The sequence below is a fragment of the Capra hircus genome, chromosome 5, assembly GCF_001704415.2.
Source record: "Capra hircus breed San Clemente chromosome 5, ASM170441v1, whole genome shotgun sequence".
Taxonomy (NCBI): domain Eukaryota; kingdom Metazoa; phylum Chordata; class Mammalia; order Artiodactyla; family Bovidae; genus Capra; species Capra hircus.
In genome coordinates, this window is record NC_030812.1 from 109,135,037 (window position 1) to 109,153,643 (window position 18,607).

The following is an 18,607-nucleotide window of genomic DNA, read 5'->3' on the forward strand; positions in this document are numbered from 1 at the left end:
CACTTGGAACTAGTCCAGTAAATGTTGAACTGTCTTTAGCATTTCCCAGTCATGCTGCTGCTGCTGCTGCTGCTGCTGCTGCTGCTGCTAAGTCGCTTCAGTCGTGTCCGACTCTGTGTGATCCCATAGACGGCAGCCCACCAGGCTCCCCTGTCCCTGGGATTCTCCAGGCAAGAACACTGGAGTGGGTTGCCATTTCCTTCTATGCATGAAAGTGAAAAGTGAAAGTGAAGTCGCTCAGTTGTGTCCGACCCTCAGTGACCCCATGGACTGTAGCCTTCCAGGCTCCTCCATCCATGGGATTTTCCAGACAAGAGTACTGGAGTGGGGTGCCATTGCCTTCTCCATCCCAGTCATCCTACAGCACTATATATGTTTTCTTCAGAGCTACAGTGACAGCCACTAAAATCTTCTACTGCTGCTGAGTATACTCAGATGTTACTGGTAGACAAGTCAAAGAAGACAAGGAATTGAAAGAGATAAAAAAAATTTTTCACTATGTCAGTTTTTATAAAACCAGGTGACTATATAATCAGGAATGTAAAGTTGGGCTTACACTAAAAGGAAGTTCAAGCCAATTTACAAATGTTTTTTAGCAGATCAGCAAATGGAATTATCAGCATATTAACCAATTACCAGTACAAGGCACTATGGAGGATTTAAGGAGTCATAAGATAATTTATGCCATAAGTAAGTGTAAAATATAATTATGTAGGCAAAATATAAGCACATAAAAAGAAAAATATCAAGATAGAGCAGTATACATGTAAGAGACACTGAAAGAATGAGAACATTTCACTTGGGCCCTTGCACATCCTTGTTCCCCGGCATTCCCTCTTACACATGGCTCTTAGCTGTTTCTACCATTCTGGATAAAATCCAAATTGCCAAATAGTGGCAGATATTCTTCAAGAACAATTCCTCCCTCTCAAAGAACCATATTTAATCAACTATTTCTGAAACTAGCTGAACTCCAGCTGAGCAATTCTTGCTTCAGTCCTATTGTTAAAAGCAATGTCTTCTGAGCCTGATAGCTCCTCAAACTATCGTTATTTCTTCTTCTATTTATTGGTTAATTACACACTACGTCAATTCCTTACTGTTTATTTGCAACAAGTTTCCATCATCTTTCTTTACTGCAAATGGTCTCTTGGACTCCTAATTGCAAATCTCAGTGATCTTTCTCAGTTTACACCCTCTCTCTGTATGGAACCCCTTTTCTTCTTTAAAAAAAATATTTTTTTGGCTTCATGGTGTCTTAGTTGTGGCAGGCAGGTTCTTTCGTTGTGGCGAGGGCTTAGTTGCCCAGGACATGTGGGATCTTAGTTCTCTGACCAGGGATGGAACCCACATCCTCTGCCTTGAAAGGCAGATTCTTAACCACTGGACCACTGGGGAAGTCCCAATCCTTTTTTGAAACTTTCCTTATGTTTGGCATCCACCACCAGATTACTTCGTCTATCCCCTCTTCCTAGACATAGGTATGCCCCAAAGTTATGCTCTCCATTCTCTTTCTGTAAACTCTCTTGCTTTTCCCTGGCCATCCCATCCATATCAAGCTGAGTCCAACATTTTCAACTGCCATATGAATGTCTTTCTGTACATCATATTCAACATATTAAAATGAAACATCATTTTTTCCTTTGAAACATGAGCTTCTGAATTCTGTCATCATTACTCTAAGTATGTAGACAAACATATGAATGGTTTCCCAAACCTCTCTTCCCTTTGTCGATCAAGTACAGTCATCAAATCTCATTATTTGCCTAGAATACTGCAAAAGTATCCAATTTACACCCATCATCCAGCTTTAAGGCCCTTCATGTCTAAGAGCCACATTTCCAGCCTTTCATTCTGAAATAACTTGATACTTCAACAAAACTGCAATTCTTTTTGTTACCCAAATAGGTTCTTTTCTTTTTCCTTTCGTATTTTTTTTCAGTTCAGACCTTTCCTTTATTTGAGACCATGACTTTAAATGAGTCAACAATCTTCTAATTATTAATCTAAATCTTTGGAGAAGTAGGAGGATTAAAAAACAAATAAGATATAATTTCCTCTCATGTATTTGTTTTGTTAATTTTATATCAAACCCATTTGGAGAAGTGAAACCTTTTTAAATAAAACATGATTTGATCATAGAAAAAAAAGCATGGTTACCAAAAAGGAAAAAGCAGTGGGGAGGGATAAATTAGGAGTTTGGAATTAACATATATATGCTATATAAAACAACAAGGACCTACTGCCTACTGTATAGCACAGGGAACTATATTCAGTATTTTATAATAACCTATAAGGGAAAAGAATCTGAAAAAGAACATATATATATATATATATATATATACACACGCACACACACATATGGGCTTCCCTGGTGGCTCAGACAGTAAAGAATCTGCCTAGGTTTGATCCCTGGGTTGGGAAAACCCCTGAAGAAGGGAATGGCTACCCACTCCAGTATTCTTGCCTGGAAAACTCCATGGACAGAGGAGCCTGGCAGGCTACAGTCCATGGAATCACAAAGAATCGGACACAACTAAGTGATTAACACACACACATGTATACATATGTATGTATATGGGCTTTCCTGGTGGCTCAGAGGTAAAGAATCCACTTGCTAATGTGGGAGATGCAAGTTCGATCCCTGGGCTGGAAAGATCCCCTGGTAAAGGAAATGGCAAGCCACTCCAGGATTCTTACCTGGGAAAGCCCATGGGCATAGGAGCCTGGTGGGCGATAAACCACGGGGTCACAAGAGTTGGACACAACTTAGTGACTAAACAATCACAACAATATACATGTGTGTATATATACATATGTGTGTGTGTGTGTGTATACCTATATATATATAACTGGGTCACTTTCCTGTATACCTGAAACTAACATGACATTGTAAATCAACTCCATGTCAGTAAAAATAAATACACAATTCTTAAAAAGATTTAAGAGGGAAAAAGTGATTTGAGAACTCAACTAGCAACAGTTTCCCCTTGTTTTTTTTTCATTATTATTGGTTTACAGGATAGTTATAAAAATGACACATTTCAAAGAAATTATCTTTTATAGTAATAGTACTATATCACACTATTATGTTTGCAATTTGCATAAATAAAAGGGTTACAAAGTATTTTCTGTATCGATGAAAATAATCTTTCCTCCTGAGTAGCCACCTGCTCCTGGAAGTTGAGCTGTCACTAGGAAGCAATTAAAAATTAATTAATATTAACAAGAGTGAATAAACTCTGTACAAATGGATATACAAATTAACATGGGATTTATTCTGGTTGCAACTCTCTAGCCATCTAACAAATAATAGTTCTAAATAGCATGTTATATTTTTATATTACTAACCAGTGGCAAAATTATAAGTATTCTTCCAGCATAACAGTAATTCAGCAAAGAATGTTAGTATCTTTCACAATGGGAGATATTCATGAAATTTAGTTCTCCTAAAGAACAGAAGTAGAATAACAAGGTCCTAAGGTATAGCACAGGAAACTATATTTAACATCCTGCAATAAACCATAACAGAAAAGAAGATATATATGTGCATAAATGAGTCACTTTGCTGTACAGCAGAGATTGGCACAACATAGTAAATCAACCATATTTTGATAAAATTTTTTTTAAAAAGAACAGAGGGAGAATTTAAATATTACTTTCCTCCTATAAGAAATAATCACAAATATAATTTATGCTATGCAACTCATTTAAGTAACTTTTCAATTAATGTATGCATTAATTTTAAATGTATTTTCTTTATATGTAGTATTAACACTAAGGAATTATTTTACATTAAGCACACACATTATTACATTTATTTTTCAAAACAATCCTAAAATGGCCCTATCATTATTCCTATTTTACTGCTGGGAAAAATCTGAAAGGTGAAGCAACTTAACCAAGGTCATGCAGCTATTAAGGGTAGACCTATTTGTATTCCAGAATCCCCTTACTAAACACTTACCCATGTTCCTTCTACTTAGGTCTAAGAAATGCAATACAATGACTTTATGTAAAAGGAGATATTTTTGCTTATTTTAAGTCTTTTTTAGTTCCACCCTTACTCTATGGAAAGTAAGGAATTCTAAAGCCTCAATAGATTCTGTGATATTCTTATAAACATGATATACAAAAGACAGAATAAGAAAAATCGACGCCATGAACAAATACCTCTCTCCACCAATACATTCTATTTCCATTCAGTCGTTCAGAGTGCGGTACATGCAACATGACCTCATGTATCACACATTTACAGACCAGCTCTGGTATTTGTATAACCGTGGTGAGTTAAGTAATCTCTCTGAGTTTTAGTTTCCTTGCAAGTTTGTTCAGATTACATGAGATTATATATCCTTACCACAGAGGGTATGAGAGAGTTGGGTTTTTCCAGTTCGAAATTCTGTGAAACATAGGGAAAAAAATAGTTAATAGTTAGATTATTTTCATAAAGACTAGATATGGTCTCAGAGTATGGTTTCCTTTTCCAACTGTCAATCTCACACACGAAGTGCCTCTATGTCATGAATGGATTCTGCATATATGAATACCAGTAATAAAAAGAACGTTTTAAAGGTTTTCTTTTTCAGAACTGTCCTTTAGATGATAGTAAAACCCAAATTTTTCTTAGGAATAATCATACAAATGAAAGTGTAAGGCTCCACCACAGGAAAGAGACCCTGAAGTTTTCCCACTGATCAGAGTGAGTGAGTGAAGTCACTCAGTTGTGTCCGACTCTTTGTGATCCCATGGACTGTAGCCCACACCAAGCTTCTCTGTCCATGGGATTCTCCAGGCAAGAATACTGGAGTGGGTTGCCATTTCCTTCTCCAGGGGATCTGCCCAACCCAGGGATCGAACCCAGGTCTCCCGCATTGCAGGCAAAAGCTTTAACCTCTGAGCCAGACTTGCCTCCAACCTCAAATTGGTGGTATCTCCTAGCTACCAACAAAAGCAAATACTCTCTAGAGAAAAACATCCCCACTATACCAATTTAGGCCTATTGAACTTCAACAGATTAAAATCAAGAAATATGTTCACAAATATCAATAAACACACAAGAAGGTAAGTCATTCAAATGGGTTTCCCTGGTGGCTCAGTGCTAAAGAATCTGCCTGCAATGCAGGAAATGCAGTTCAAGCCCTGGCTGGGGAAGATCCCTTGGAGAAGGAAATGGTAATCATTCCAGTATTCTTGCCTGCAAACGCTGAAGGACAGAGGAGCCTGGAGAGTTATATAGTCCTTGGGGTTGCAAAGAGTCGGACATGATTTAGCGACCAAACAACAAGCCATTAAGACTGGAAGTCAACAGAAATAAACAAAGATTTATTTCTCCAAGTCAGCAGAAACATCAACACTGAACAAACAAACAAAAAAACAGATTTGGTTCTCTCAGGACTGAAAATAATGGAACTGTCAGGAGCAGTACATAAAATAGCTATGCATGGATTTCTTTTTTCTTTTTGGCTGTACCACGAGGCTTGTGGGATTATAGTTGCCCAAGCAGGGATTAAACTCACCCCCTAGCAGTGAGAATGCAGTCCTGACCTCTGGACTGCCAGGGAATTTCCAACTTTTTTTTAAATAGAGGATACAACAAAGAGAAAAATCTATTCTCTGTGTTCCTGAAATATGCATTTCTTAAAAATATTAATAAGATCAGTCTCATTATACAATACTTTCTGAAGGTATGAGAGGAAAAAATTTTATTCTATAGGAATCAGAGATAAAAAGATGAAAAATGTCAATAAAACTCATCCGTTGATGTTGGAAAATATTTTAATTGTAGCCCAGAAAGATCTTGCATTATGATAACTGATATTTCATCATAAGTTCCAAAATAGATATAATTTATCATTGATATGGGTGTGTATACATACATATATTTTTCATATAACAAAATATTAAGCTTTTACCTACCTCCAAAAGCTTCTGTGATTGCCATGCTTTCAATTCCACCTCCTAGCAACTTACTAGAAATAGAAAGTAAGCTTCAGTAACAGGAACAGAAATAGAAATATCAAGAAAGGAGAAAGTGCTAATATCATTGGTATTATTCTATCTATGTACTGATGCGAAGAACCAACTCATTGGAAAAGACCCTGATGCTGGGAAAGATTAAAGGTGGGAGGAGAAGGGGATGACAGAGGATGAGATGGTTGGATGGCATCACTGATGCGATGGACATGAGTTTGAGTAGGCTCTGGGAGTTGGTGATGGACAGGGAAGCCTGGCGTGCTGCAGTTCATGGGGTTCCAAAGAGTCGGACACAACTGAGAGACTGAACTGAACTGATCTATGTATCTTTCTATCTATCCAAGATAAACACACATTCTTGGCTGAACAAATGGCTTCCCACCTGCTTAGATCACAGGTTATACTGTGCATGGGTAGGGGGATCAACAAAACAATCTATAAGTCCTGCTGTTCCCACTCCTGTCTACCAACAGGAAATGAGCTATGCAGGCCTTATATTTCATTATTCTTTAGAATTGAACTGAGGTTTGAATAAATGGCTTTAGTTATTAATTGGGTTTTTCATACTGTGCTGGGACTATGTTTCTAAAAATCAACCAAATATCCAAATTTTTTAAAGTACTGAGAAACATGAAAAATAGATATTAGGAGAATCCAGTGATTGTCACCATGATTGACATATCTCACACAAGCCAAATTCTATGAAGAACATGTCAGAATAGAAAATATTCAAAGATGTGATAGGTACTGCTAGCAGTTAGAAAAAGAACTGTCAGGTTTTGACAGCATGTACTTAATTGGTAACTCAGTGATTTAGTGCATTTGATATATATTCTTGATATGAAAAGGCCTAAAGTTAAACAATCTCATTCATTCATTTAATACAACAATATTAACTATAGTAATTGCCCTAAGATCTGGTAGGAGCACTTTAAAAATCTTTGTAGTTTGTATTAGCATGACTTTTGGGACATGGTCACAGATCAGACAGAGCTCTAAGAGATGTGGATAATTTAACAGATGTACATTTACATAGTTTGAGAGTAATTTAAATGTAAATTGAAGCAGTGTTGGAAGTTGGCCACAAATTTAGTGAGAGCTGTGGACTTCAATAAGAAAAAGAAAAAAATCTAGATACTGACCCGCATAAACTGAATCTAAAGGACATGCTGGAGAGACCACTCCATTTGAAAGGCATATTTAGAGATTCTATATTTGGAATTTATTTAATTTTTATTTAGAGATTGTATAAGTCTACCAATTATTAGAGGAAGTTTTACTTGTCCTGATTTTTCATCTTGAGAAAAACCACCCTAAAACTTTGGCTTAGAGAAATTTTAAAGAAATGGCTATAGCCCTGGAAAATATAAGACAAAATTTCTGGTGGATATTCTGAAAAAATGAATCCCCAATTCAACTGAAAGTGTACCCCAAATTGCTTGGTATAGCATAACTGTTCCCTTGGGAAACTGAAGAAAATTTAGTATTAGGAATAGAAATAGTGCTTTTAAATCTTGAAAGATTTTAAAATAGAGACAAAAATCAAACTCATAAATTACTATTTTCATATTAATTTTGGGAATAAACTGTGCATATTTGGTACTTGAAAACTCTCATAGTTTGAGAATTTGACATTTTTATAACATAACACATTAGCCTGTAATTGATTAAATGAAATAAAGCTGCAGTTTCTAAGTTGGTAGCTAACTTTATACACAGTATTTGAACATTTAAGAGTGTCTAAGGCTCACTATACTTATAAGTTTAATTTATTAAATTTATAGGGGCTTCCCTGGTGGCTCAGATCATAAAGAATCTGCCTGCAATGCATTAAATTTATAAGACATTCAAGTAATTGAAAAGATTTTAGTAATTATACAAGCAAAGTTCTGAGGAGAAATATAATTAATTTATAAATATAGGTTAAAATATTCAAGGAAATTTGGTTAACCATATTAGAAAATTTCCTTAAAATTTGTCAAATTTATAAATGGGCTTGCAGCTTAAGAAAAAATATATTAAGTAATAATATATACTGCTTCTGCTGCTGCTTAGTCGCTTTAGCTGTGTCCGACTTTGTGCGACCCTATGGACTGCAGCCTGCCAGGCTCCTCTGTCCATGGGATTCCCTAGGCAAGAGTACTGGAGAATGCCCTCCTCCAGGGGATCTTCCTGACCCAGGGATTGAATCCAGGTTTCCTGCATTGCAGCAGGCAGAGCCATTACCACTGAGCCACAAAGGAAACCCCGATAACATATAAATAATAACGTATAATAATATATAAGTAATATATATATAATATATAAGTAATATATAGAGTAATAATTTCTCTAAGCCAAATTTTAAATTTTTTATTTATTTGTTTGTTTGTTTTGGCTGTGCTGGGTCTTTGTCACTGCATGTGGGCTTTCTCTAGTTGCAGTGAGTGGGACTACTCTAGTATTTTTGGAGCTCTGGCTTCTTATTATGGTGGCTTTCTTGTTGCAAAGCTTTGGCTCTAGAGCATGCAGACTCAGCAGTTGTGGCGCATGGACTTAGCTGACCCATGTCATACAGGATCCTCCTGGTCCAGGGATCAAACCTGTGTCCGCTGCACTGCTAGGCAGGTTTCTTAACCACTGGGCCACCAAGGAAGTCCAGCCAGATGATTCTTAAACCATGATGTGGTAGAACAACTGGAGTATATCAAGTCATCATTTGAATCAAATTATTTTGATCAACCTGATTTTGACCAATTTGTCTTTTTAAAAAAATATTTATTTATTTTGGTTGTATTGGGTCTTAGCTGTGGCACGTGGGCTCTTCTCGCAGTATGCAGGCATCATGTGGGATCTTGGTTCTTCAACCAGGGATCAAACCCATGTCCCCTGCTTTGGAAGTTGTATTCTTAACCCTGGACCACCAAGAAAGTACCTGACCAATTAGTCTTGGAGCAAGATTTCCCAAAGACTCTTCTTTAGCTGTTATTTGAACAAAAGGTTCTGTGATTTTAAAAATTTGAGGCAATGCTAGGTTAAACAGGTGTTTTACTTCACTGTAGGAATTCAGACCCTTTAATAAAATGTATAAATCTCTGAGAAATACAGTTTATTGCACTTCCCCAACATATTTTACTATTTGCTTATTCAGTCAATTAGTTATTCCACAAATATTTACTGAACATCTAGTTTGTGCCAGAGATTGCTTTGTGCACTTGGAGTAACGTGTGTATATGCTCAGTGCTCAGCTGTGTTTAACTGGAATAAAGCAGTGAACAAAAGAGACAGAGCCATCACTTTGTGGAGCTTACATTCTAATGAGAAAACAGACAAACAAAAGTAAGCAAAATATGCGGTATGTCAGATGTTATTAGATGGTATGAATAAAAATTAGATCTGGAAAGGGGATAAAAGGTACAGAGGATGAAGGTAGGAAGTTTTCAAATAAATTTTCAAAGAAAATGATCACAGAAGGCCCTAGTGAGACATGGACATTTTAGCAAAAACCTGAAAAATCTGACAGCAAGCCATGTACATAATGAGGAAAGAGTGTTCCAGGCAGAGGGAATGCTAAGTGCAAACGCCCTGAGGTGGGAGCGTGTCTGCCATTTTCTAGGAATAGCAATAAAAATAGCACTGTTGGTACACAGTAAACCAGAAGACAAATAAGAGCTTAGATTTGAGATTAGAGAGGATTTTTGGCTTCTGCTGAGTGAGCCTGGGGAGTCATTAGGGTGTTTTGGACAGAAGAGTATTATGATCTGATCTATGTTTTAAAAACATTATTCAGGGGCTTCCTTGATGGTTCAGTGGTGAAGAATCCTCCTGCCAATGCAGGAGACATGGACGGGTTCAATCCGCGGTCCAGGAAGATCCCACACGCCGTGGAGCAACTAAGCCCTGGTGCCACAACTGTCGAGCCTACGCTCTAGATCCCTGGAAGCACAACTACTGAGCCCAGTGCCACCACTACTGAAGCCCATGAGCCCTAGAGCCTGGGCTCTGCAGCAAGAAAGACCACCGTAATGAGAAGCCTGTGCACTGCAATGAAGAGTAGCCCCTGCTCCCAGCAACTAGAGAAAAGCCCGCCGAGCAATGAAGACCCAGCACAGCCAAAAATAAATAAATAAAATTATAAAAAATTTATCCTGCCATCTATGTGAAGAATAAATGGTAGGGGCAAGGTCTAAAGGAAGGAAGCTAGTTAGAAGTTATTATCAATAATCCAGAAGATATTAATAGGTGGTTTAGACCAGTGAGGTAACAAAGGAGAAGGTTGTGAGAAGTAATTAAATTCACATTTTTTTCTCCCTCTCTGTACACACATAGATACAAGTAGGAAAAACATACATATACACTTTGTATTATGAAAAATTTCAAACATAAACAAAAGTAGTCAAAAACATTATAACAATGAACCATCATGTACCTATCCCTCAGCTTCAACAGTTATCAACCATGAACTCATGGCCAAAATTTTTCCCATAAAAACTGCCAACCACTTCCCTCCCTTTTCATATTACTTTAAGCAGATATTAGGCAACATATCAATTCATCCTAAATATTTCAGTAGGTATCTCTACAAGATGAAGACTCTTATTTTTTTAATATAACTGCATTACAATATCACATCTAAAAAATTAGTAATTCCTTAATATAAACTACCTAGTAAGTGTTCAGTTTTCAGTCTCATATGTCTTACTTCCTGTAGTATGTTTGAATTAGGATCCAAAATAATATCTACGTATTGAGATTAAGTGACATGTCTTTTAAATGCCTTTTAATCTCTAGGTCTTCTCCCTGACTCCACCTCTTTTCTATTCTTTATAATTTATTTGTTGAAGAAACTGGTTGGTTTATTCTAAATACATTTGAAGACAGAGCAGACAGGATCTGTTAACAGATTAGAGTTAGCGTGTGAGGGGTAAAAAAAGCACCAAGGATGACACTAAGGTTTCAGATCTGAGGATTAGGAAAGAGATCTGAGCTAAGGGAGATTTTAGGAGGAGCATATCTGGGGCAAATTACAGAAATTTGGTTTTGGACCTGTGACGTCTGAGTTGCCTAGCAAACATTCAAATGGGGAGGCATATTTGACTATGAAACTCTTTTTTTTCTTGGAGTTTTTGTGAGGTCAAGGTTTTGAGGAAGTATTGAGTATTTGAGGAATACTTTGAGGAAATACTGCTTTGTTCAAATTGCTCTTAGAAACTTCTCTAACATGAAATAGTAATTCTGCCTACTAAGGCAGGGAAAAAAAACACACTTGCATTGGGAAGATGGGGACTATGTCTTGGGAATCATAAGATGGTAAAAAAATAAAGGTGGGGAGGAGTTAAAACTGCTGATGCTGAAAAGCAAAAACAACATTGGATTATTTCTTCTAAAATATTCACTCTAACAATTGAATTTTTAAAAATATTTCTTTGGTTGTGTCAGGTCTCAATTGCAGCATGCAGGATCTTTGATCCTCAATGGAGCATGCAGGTTCTTTTAATTGGTTGTAGCATATGGGATCTAATTCCCTGAGGAGGGGTGGAACCTGAGCCCCTGGCTCCCCTGCATTGGGAGTTCGCAGTCTTAGCCACTGGACCACCAGAAGAGTCCCTAACAACTGATTTTTAAGGAAAACCAAAAGTGAAATGGAATTTCCTTGATCAACGGAGAATAAAAAGGAAATGAAAAGTTAAACTGATTTCTTTAATGGCTTATTGATTAATACAGACTGATTCAGAAACTACTTATACTTTGGGTCTGAATTTCTTGTAGGAAAGGTAATCCCATTTTTACAAGCAGTCTAAAATTTATTTGCTTCAGTTGCTGTCTGAGGGAAAAAAAATTCTGCAAAGTAAGAAGCTATTTCTATTGTTATTTATAGTCAAAATAACAACTCAGATAGAGAAAAGAAATGTAGTATTCCAAAGACTGTGCTTAGTGGTTATAAAAAATATGAATACATACTCAAATTCCTGGCTCCCAGTGGTGATATGGAAAACCATCTTCCTCTTCTCACTATACTCAAACGCAGTCAAGAATCCTGGTTCCTAAAGAAAGACAAAAGGAAAGGTTAAAAAAAGATATAAGATGAATATCTTAATTTCAAATGCTGCCAAAAACTATATACTTGATTCTCAGTCATCATTTGCTATTAGCTACAGTTCATTTGTCTTTGAAGGCAGCACAAGACCATGGTTAAGAACAGAGGCTCTAGAGCCACCTTTCCAAGGTTCAAACTACGTCTCTAATACTTATTAGTTGTGTGATGTGTGGTAAACTACTTAATCATGCTGTACTTTGGCTTCCTCTTTTGGGTCAAATGGGATAATAACAGTGTCTCTCTCATAGCGAAGCTGTAAAGGTTAAATGAGATACGTTTATGGCATAAAGCAGATTCGTACTTTACTAAGTGATTCAGTTGATTTCATTCAATGAGGCTGGCCCTCTGTGTTCCTTATTAGCCACTCCAGATCATTCTGATACATACCACTGTACTATGGAATTAACTTTGTCTCTGTCTCTCCCTCTATATCTCAATCTCTTTCTCTAAGAAAAAACAGTTTCAGTTAAGAGAGGATTAGACTGTTGGTGCATTAGTGGGTACACGAGAAGGAGAAAGATTCTTCTCTTTGGTAATAGAATTACTTTCCAAAGGAAAGAAGACTAATGCCTTGAGCTATAAAGGTGCAGTTTAAATCCCAAACCCTGGGTACTGCACTAGGGCTTCATTAGACACCCTGGCAGTTACGGAACTGCCCTGTGGGTATACAGCCCCAGAGTACTCAGAACATAGAGCAACTGAGTTGTGTTCAGACCAGTTCAGTTGTGTCCTCTCCAGGTTCAGGGCCACACTGACACTTGCATCTGGAAGGAAACAGTTGACTGCTGGTGAAGAGAGTTTCTAGGACTTGGTAAGAATGAGACTCTCTTATACACAGGTAGAAAAGGAGAAGCCTGCTCTTCTGCAAAGAGAGGCTTTGGCCTTTCTGCACATTCTTATTCCCAGAGGTGCTGCCTCCAGTGGCCCCCAAAAGAGCTACACAAAAACTTGGGTCAAAGGCATGTGCTTTTGCTTGGAGCCTATTGGCGGCATAGGTCTCTTATGGTCTATGGACCCAGGTACAAAGTACAGGTTTCACTTAGCTTTATGCTCAGGTGCCTCAGTGAGCACATTCTTGATCCTATCTATCTTAACTGCACAAATGTAGACCCAGCCACTGTTGGTCTTTTTCAAATACAATGTTCTCTTATCAAATGCCTATAACAGGAGAGAGCAATTTCTTTGGTGCTGAGTGCTTCACAACAGCCATATATACAATGTTTGAGGAGATAGTACAAAAAAATAAGGAGTAGGAAGGTAAAAAAATATGAAAAGGAGGGAATTCCTGGTAGTCCAGTAGTTGGGATGTGGTACTCTCACTGCTGGGAGCCTGGGTTTGATCCCAGGTCATGGAACTAAGATCTTGCAAGCAGCACATCCTAGACAGAAAAAGAAAAAGAAAAGAAGGAAAGGCAGAGGCACAGAAAAGGAAAAAGTGATATAAAAGGAGACAAAAATAAAAGGTTTTGTAAAAAATGATTGCCTTCATAGTTTTCTTGGTCTCTTAACCTCTGTCTCATTTTTTTCAGAAATTATTGCTTTGAAACTTACATGATGAAAAGTTAACATGGGGTATATAATATATGGTGATCCACAGGAACTCACAGTTCTCACAATAGTTTCTAGTGTACATAATGAGAAAGGCTACAGAGATTCCCAGGGCCCATTTAAGCTAAAACAACAAAGAATGGATTTTGCTTACAATAAGCTTGTTGGCTGCTTCTTTAATCTTGTCCACTTTTGCTTCTGAGAGTCCTTTGACATTGCATAGGGCTCTTCTTGTTGTCATCTGTATCCCTTTGATGGTACAGATGCCTACTGACTTCAGTTTCTTAATGTCAGCCACATTCTGTAAGTAAAAGAATGGGTGCAGCAGATTGAGAAAATGCCAGCCTGAAAGGCTCCCATACTATGTCATGTGCTTTCATGTCCATCTACTTCCATTATGATGCCAATTTTACACAAGCAGCCAGGTGGAACCCACCCACCATGTAGCCAAATGTTCTGGAAATATCTCAGTAGAACATACCCAGCATGCTGCCAAATGTTCTGGCTGTGCCCTGATTTCCCAAGAATGTTAGTGAGACCATGGCAATGTAACAAGGAATTCAAAAGAAGAGTCTGTTGGTAGAAAAGCTAACAAATTTATCACACATTCACCCCCTCAGTTCAGCTCCTTCTTTCTACAGAACTTCATTACCAGTATGTTCTTTAAAAATCTTTTAAGACTTTTTTCTTTACCCTTGGGGAATGCAAATAACTACATAACCAAAAAACCAGCATTTTCTCTTGCTCCAACTTTCTAAATTCAACTGAAAGAGAGTAAATGTGAGGGCTTCAAAGGGTGGCATCAGAGAAGTTTTATTGTCAACTGATTGCTATTGAAACTCATCTAGCTTGTTACTTAAAGCCTGGATTTCTGTCACCACTGACTTGATGGATGTGAGTCTGAGAGAACTCTGGGAGTTGGTGATGGTCAGGGAGGCCTGGCGTGCTGTGGTTCATGGAGTCGCAAAGAGTCAGACACAACTGAGCGACTGAACTGAACTGAACTGTATTTACTCTAATCACATGACATAGAAAGTAAATTTTCAGTAGATAGCTCTGAATGCCTTCCGTTGGACCAGTGGTTCTCAACTGTGGGCAGTTTTGCCCCCTGGGGACATCTAAAAATGTCTGGAGAAATTTTTGGTTGTCACAACCAGAGGGTTGCTGCTGGCATAGAGTAAGTGTTTAGGAATCAGGGATGCTACTAAACACCCTACAATGCACAGGACAGCCGCCTCAACAAGAAAGAACTGCCTGGTCCCAAATGCCAATAGAGTCAAGGCTGAGAAACTCTCAAAGGGACAATTTCATAGAGTCTTGAAAAAATACTTACAATTCCATGTTTTTGTAACAGGTCAATGTCTTGAAACAAAGATTCCTAAAGGAGATGGAACAGGAAAAAAAGAGTGTTCATTCTTCATATCCAACTGTTTCACATATTTTAAAGGCTTAATTCAGCATTATGAGTCACTTCAAAATGCCTCAAATTCTGCTTCTCTGGACAAATCGAGGTAGGATCAATAATACTTTTTCAAACATATCGTTGCATACTTAAAAGCAGTGCCAACATTGAAAGCACTAGGAAGCCCAATATGGCACTCAGCCCCCTGCAGTGGAAGTACACGGTCCTAACCACTGACCCACCGGGGAATTCCAACAGTCTCTCCAAACTTTTTAAGACCTTAATCCGAAAGAGTGGAACAACACAAGCTATTTTTAAATATGTTTTCTCAGTCTTCTCCACCAGACCTTGAACTCCTTCCTCTGCTATTTGGTACCAATATGGCCATGCCAATTGTTAAATTAAAATACTTTCATGCCAGCTGCTAAGTAGCTAATCTTAGCTCCCCTTGCCAAACAAGTTGTTACATATTTGTAATAGTGCCTCTCTCCAGAACTATGTTTTATTTCTAATAAATAAAAATAGTAGTTAAGTTCCTAAAAGTAGTAGTTAACAGAGAAGGAACTCCAATTTTGTAGAATGACTGAATATCTATGTATCTTTCAACATTCTAGGCATACGTCTTCATCTTGGAATCCTGGTTCTTCCAGCACAACTTGATCCTCCTTCATATTGAAGGGTGAACAGCAGAAAAATAATCAATTCTGGAAAAACAAGAAATATTAATAAGTTGTCACAGATCATATAGTACAAAATCCTTTGCCCATACAATTTTTTATTTCATTTCAGTCATCAAGGACCAGAAAGATAATTAGACAAATATTAGAGCCCCATGAGCCACAACTACTGAGCCCAAGCATCACAATACTAAAGCTCGTGTGCCCAGGGCCCGCCTTCACACAAAAGAAACCACTGAAATGAGAAGCTTGCCCACAGCAACTAGAGTAGCCCCTGCTGGCCACAACTGGAGGAGGACAGCAAATAGGAAGACCCAGAGCAGCCATACATAAATAAAATTAAATTTTAAAATTCCTTAAAAAAAAATTTAGTTTGGAATAACTAGGCTGCTGCTGCTAAGTTGCTTCAGTCATGTCCGCCTCTGTGCGACCCCAGAGACGGAAGCCCACCAGGCTCCCCATCCCTGGGATTCTCCAGGCAAGAACACTGGAGTGGGTTGCCATTTCCTTCGCCAATGCATGAAAGTGAAAAGTGAAAGTGAAGTCGCTCAGTCGTGTCCAACTCATAGGGACCCCATGGATTGCAGCCTACCAGGCTCCTCTGTCCATGGGATTTTCCAGGCTAGAGTACCACAGTGGGGTACCATTGCCTTCTCCATAACTAGGCTGGCTTATCTTATTTCTCCTAAGCCTGCGGCATTATTTCTTTTTTCTGGTGTGGTATGTGTGGGTGAGGGGACTAGTTTCATTTATTTCCTCAAAAATGGCCACACTGTATCATCTTTTGATTTCTTATCGCACAGTTACTCATGACTACCAATATCTTTTTGTCATCTTGGAAGGTTATTTAGAAGTAGAATCTTAGAATTAAATAATGATACTAAACTTTCGTATTTGTTAACAGTCTAAGAACTTTGACTTTAAGTCTTCCTTGCATCCTCCTGGCACCTAGAACTTGTCTATCCTCAATAAAAAGATATTATTTTTTCTCATGTACAAGGACTCCCTTCTGCTTTGGAAAGATGAGGCGCTCTCTTGTAACATATTTTTTTGTTTCATAAAACATTAGATGTATTTCATTTTATAATATTAACTAGCTTCAAGATTTTAAGATTTAAAATTATGGTGGATAGTCTATAGGGACACAAAAGAGTCCGACATGACTTAGCAACTAAACAACAATAATCTAGTATTTTAATGATAAAATATTAGGGCCAATAAGCAGATAAAGCCTTTAAGTCAAGAATCTACAAGGCATGACTGTGTTCCTTAGAAAATGTGGTCCAAATAATCAGTTTTGCTCTATTTCATCTCCTCACTGAACACCAAACTAAGTTGGGGCCCAGCCCACTGGGGAACAAACTTCGGAGGCAGAAGTAGGGTCGTTATCACCTAGTACAAGAAAGTATTCGAGGAGACAATGTAAACGGAATCTTCTGGAATGCGGTCCCTCACGCAAGATAGCTAATCATATACATGATAACCCAAATTCTGTAAGTGTCCTTTCTTTCTTAATAAAAAGATTGTTCTCCATCTTTCTCAAATAGCAGTTGATGGAATGAACAGGTGAATCTAAAGTAGGGCTCCCAAACACCTTGGCTTAGGGCGCCAGAAGCGGTCCCTTACCGTGGCGAGCGCGGTCCAGGTCACCCTCACCGCCTCCCCACCCACCGGCCATTTTCCTGACACCGGACTCCCTCATAAGGGGCCCGAGGAGGCCTCTTAGTCCGACTTGGTTTAAAATAAGGATTCTGGAAATCCCTCAAGAGCACTCGACGGGGTGGGGATGGGAGCCGAAAAGCACAAAGCCACCAGCCTAGGGCCCAGCAACGACCGTCGAGCACGACCTAAGAAAGGAAGCCCCCACTTCCCCTCACATTCTTCACCCGCCTTCCCCTTTTGCCATAAACACCACTCGTACCCACAGTCTCCCCAAGGTTCCCAAGGTATTCGAATCCCGCCCCCGGCCGGGGCTTTCTAGTCCTCAGGGATTCTGATTCGGAACCAGAACGCTGAGACAGGCGTCCAACACGTTGCGGACCAAGAGATTTGGCGCCAAACTGCTAGTCTGAGCTCGCGCCTGGCGTGGGCGGGGCCAGGACGGGGCGGGGCGGCCCCACCAAGGGCGGGGCGAAGATTGAGGGGCGGGGCCCTAGACTTGAGGAGAACGGAGGTGCGGAGCGTCTTGCGGGAAAGCTTCCAGGAGCCGCGAAAGAACCTGTGTGGGTGGCGCGCTGGGGTGAGAGAGCGACGCTGAGGTGGAGAGAGTGCACAGAGGAGAGGCGCTTTGGTTGGAGCCGAGGCTGGGGCGTCTCTAGAGCGGAGGGAGATGCTGAGGTCAGGAACGGACTCTGAAGCGGGGGGCGGGGGGAGGCTGAGGCGATGCATCGAAATTAGGGGGTACTCATGGGAAATAGATGGGGAAACAGTGGAAACAGTGTCAGACTTTATTTTGGGGGGCTCCAAAATCACTGCAGATGGTGATTGCAGCCATGAAATTAAAAGACGCTTACTCCTTGGAAGGAAAGTTATGACCAACCTAGATAGCATATAGGTCCGTCTAGTCGAGGCTATGGTTTTTTCCAGTGGTCATGTATGGATGTGAGAGTTGAACTGTGAAGAAGGCTGAGCACCGAATAAATGATGCTTTTGAACTGTGGTGTTGGAGAAGACTCTTGAGAGTCCCTTGGACTGCAAGGAGATCCAACCAGTCCATTCTAAAGGAGATCAGTCCTGGGTGTTCATTGGAAGGACTGATGCTAAAGCTGAAACTCCAGTACTTTGGCCACCTCATGAGAAGAGTTGACTCATTGGAAAAGACTTTGATGCTGGGAGGGATTGGGGGCAGGAGGAGAAGGGGACGACAGAAGATGAGATGGCCGGATGGCATCACCGACTCGATGGACATGGGTTTGGGTGAACTCCGGG

The 18,607-nt window shown here is 39.2% G+C and overlaps 1 protein-coding gene across 3 annotated transcripts in view; it reads right to left on the reverse strand.

Moving 5' to 3' along the window:
* Positions 1–17,627, reverse strand: part of DMC1 (DNA meiotic recombinase 1) — a 34,842-nt gene extending 17,215 nt beyond the window's left edge. The window contains exons 1-8 of one of the 3 annotated variants that reach the window (XM_005681072.1): positions 17,590–17,627; positions 15,623–15,706; positions 14,934–14,978; positions 13,755–13,901; positions 11,917–11,999; positions 5,920–5,972; positions 4,361–4,402; positions 3,122–3,194 (exon numbers count right to left, since the gene is read on the reverse strand). In XM_005681072.1, the coding sequence (XP_005681129.1) occupies positions 3,122–3,194; positions 4,361–4,402; positions 5,920–5,972; positions 11,917–11,999; positions 13,755–13,901; positions 14,934–14,978; positions 15,623–15,673 (494 nt within the window). In that variant the 5' untranslated portion in view covers positions 15,674–15,706; positions 17,590–17,627. Of the gene's footprint in view, positions 1–3,121; positions 3,195–4,360; positions 4,403–5,919; positions 5,973–11,916; positions 12,000–13,754; positions 13,902–14,933; positions 14,979–15,622; positions 15,707–17,589 lie in introns of those variants that run through there. The other 2 variants (XM_018049118.1, XM_005681073.2) reach the window with 2 other exon arrangements.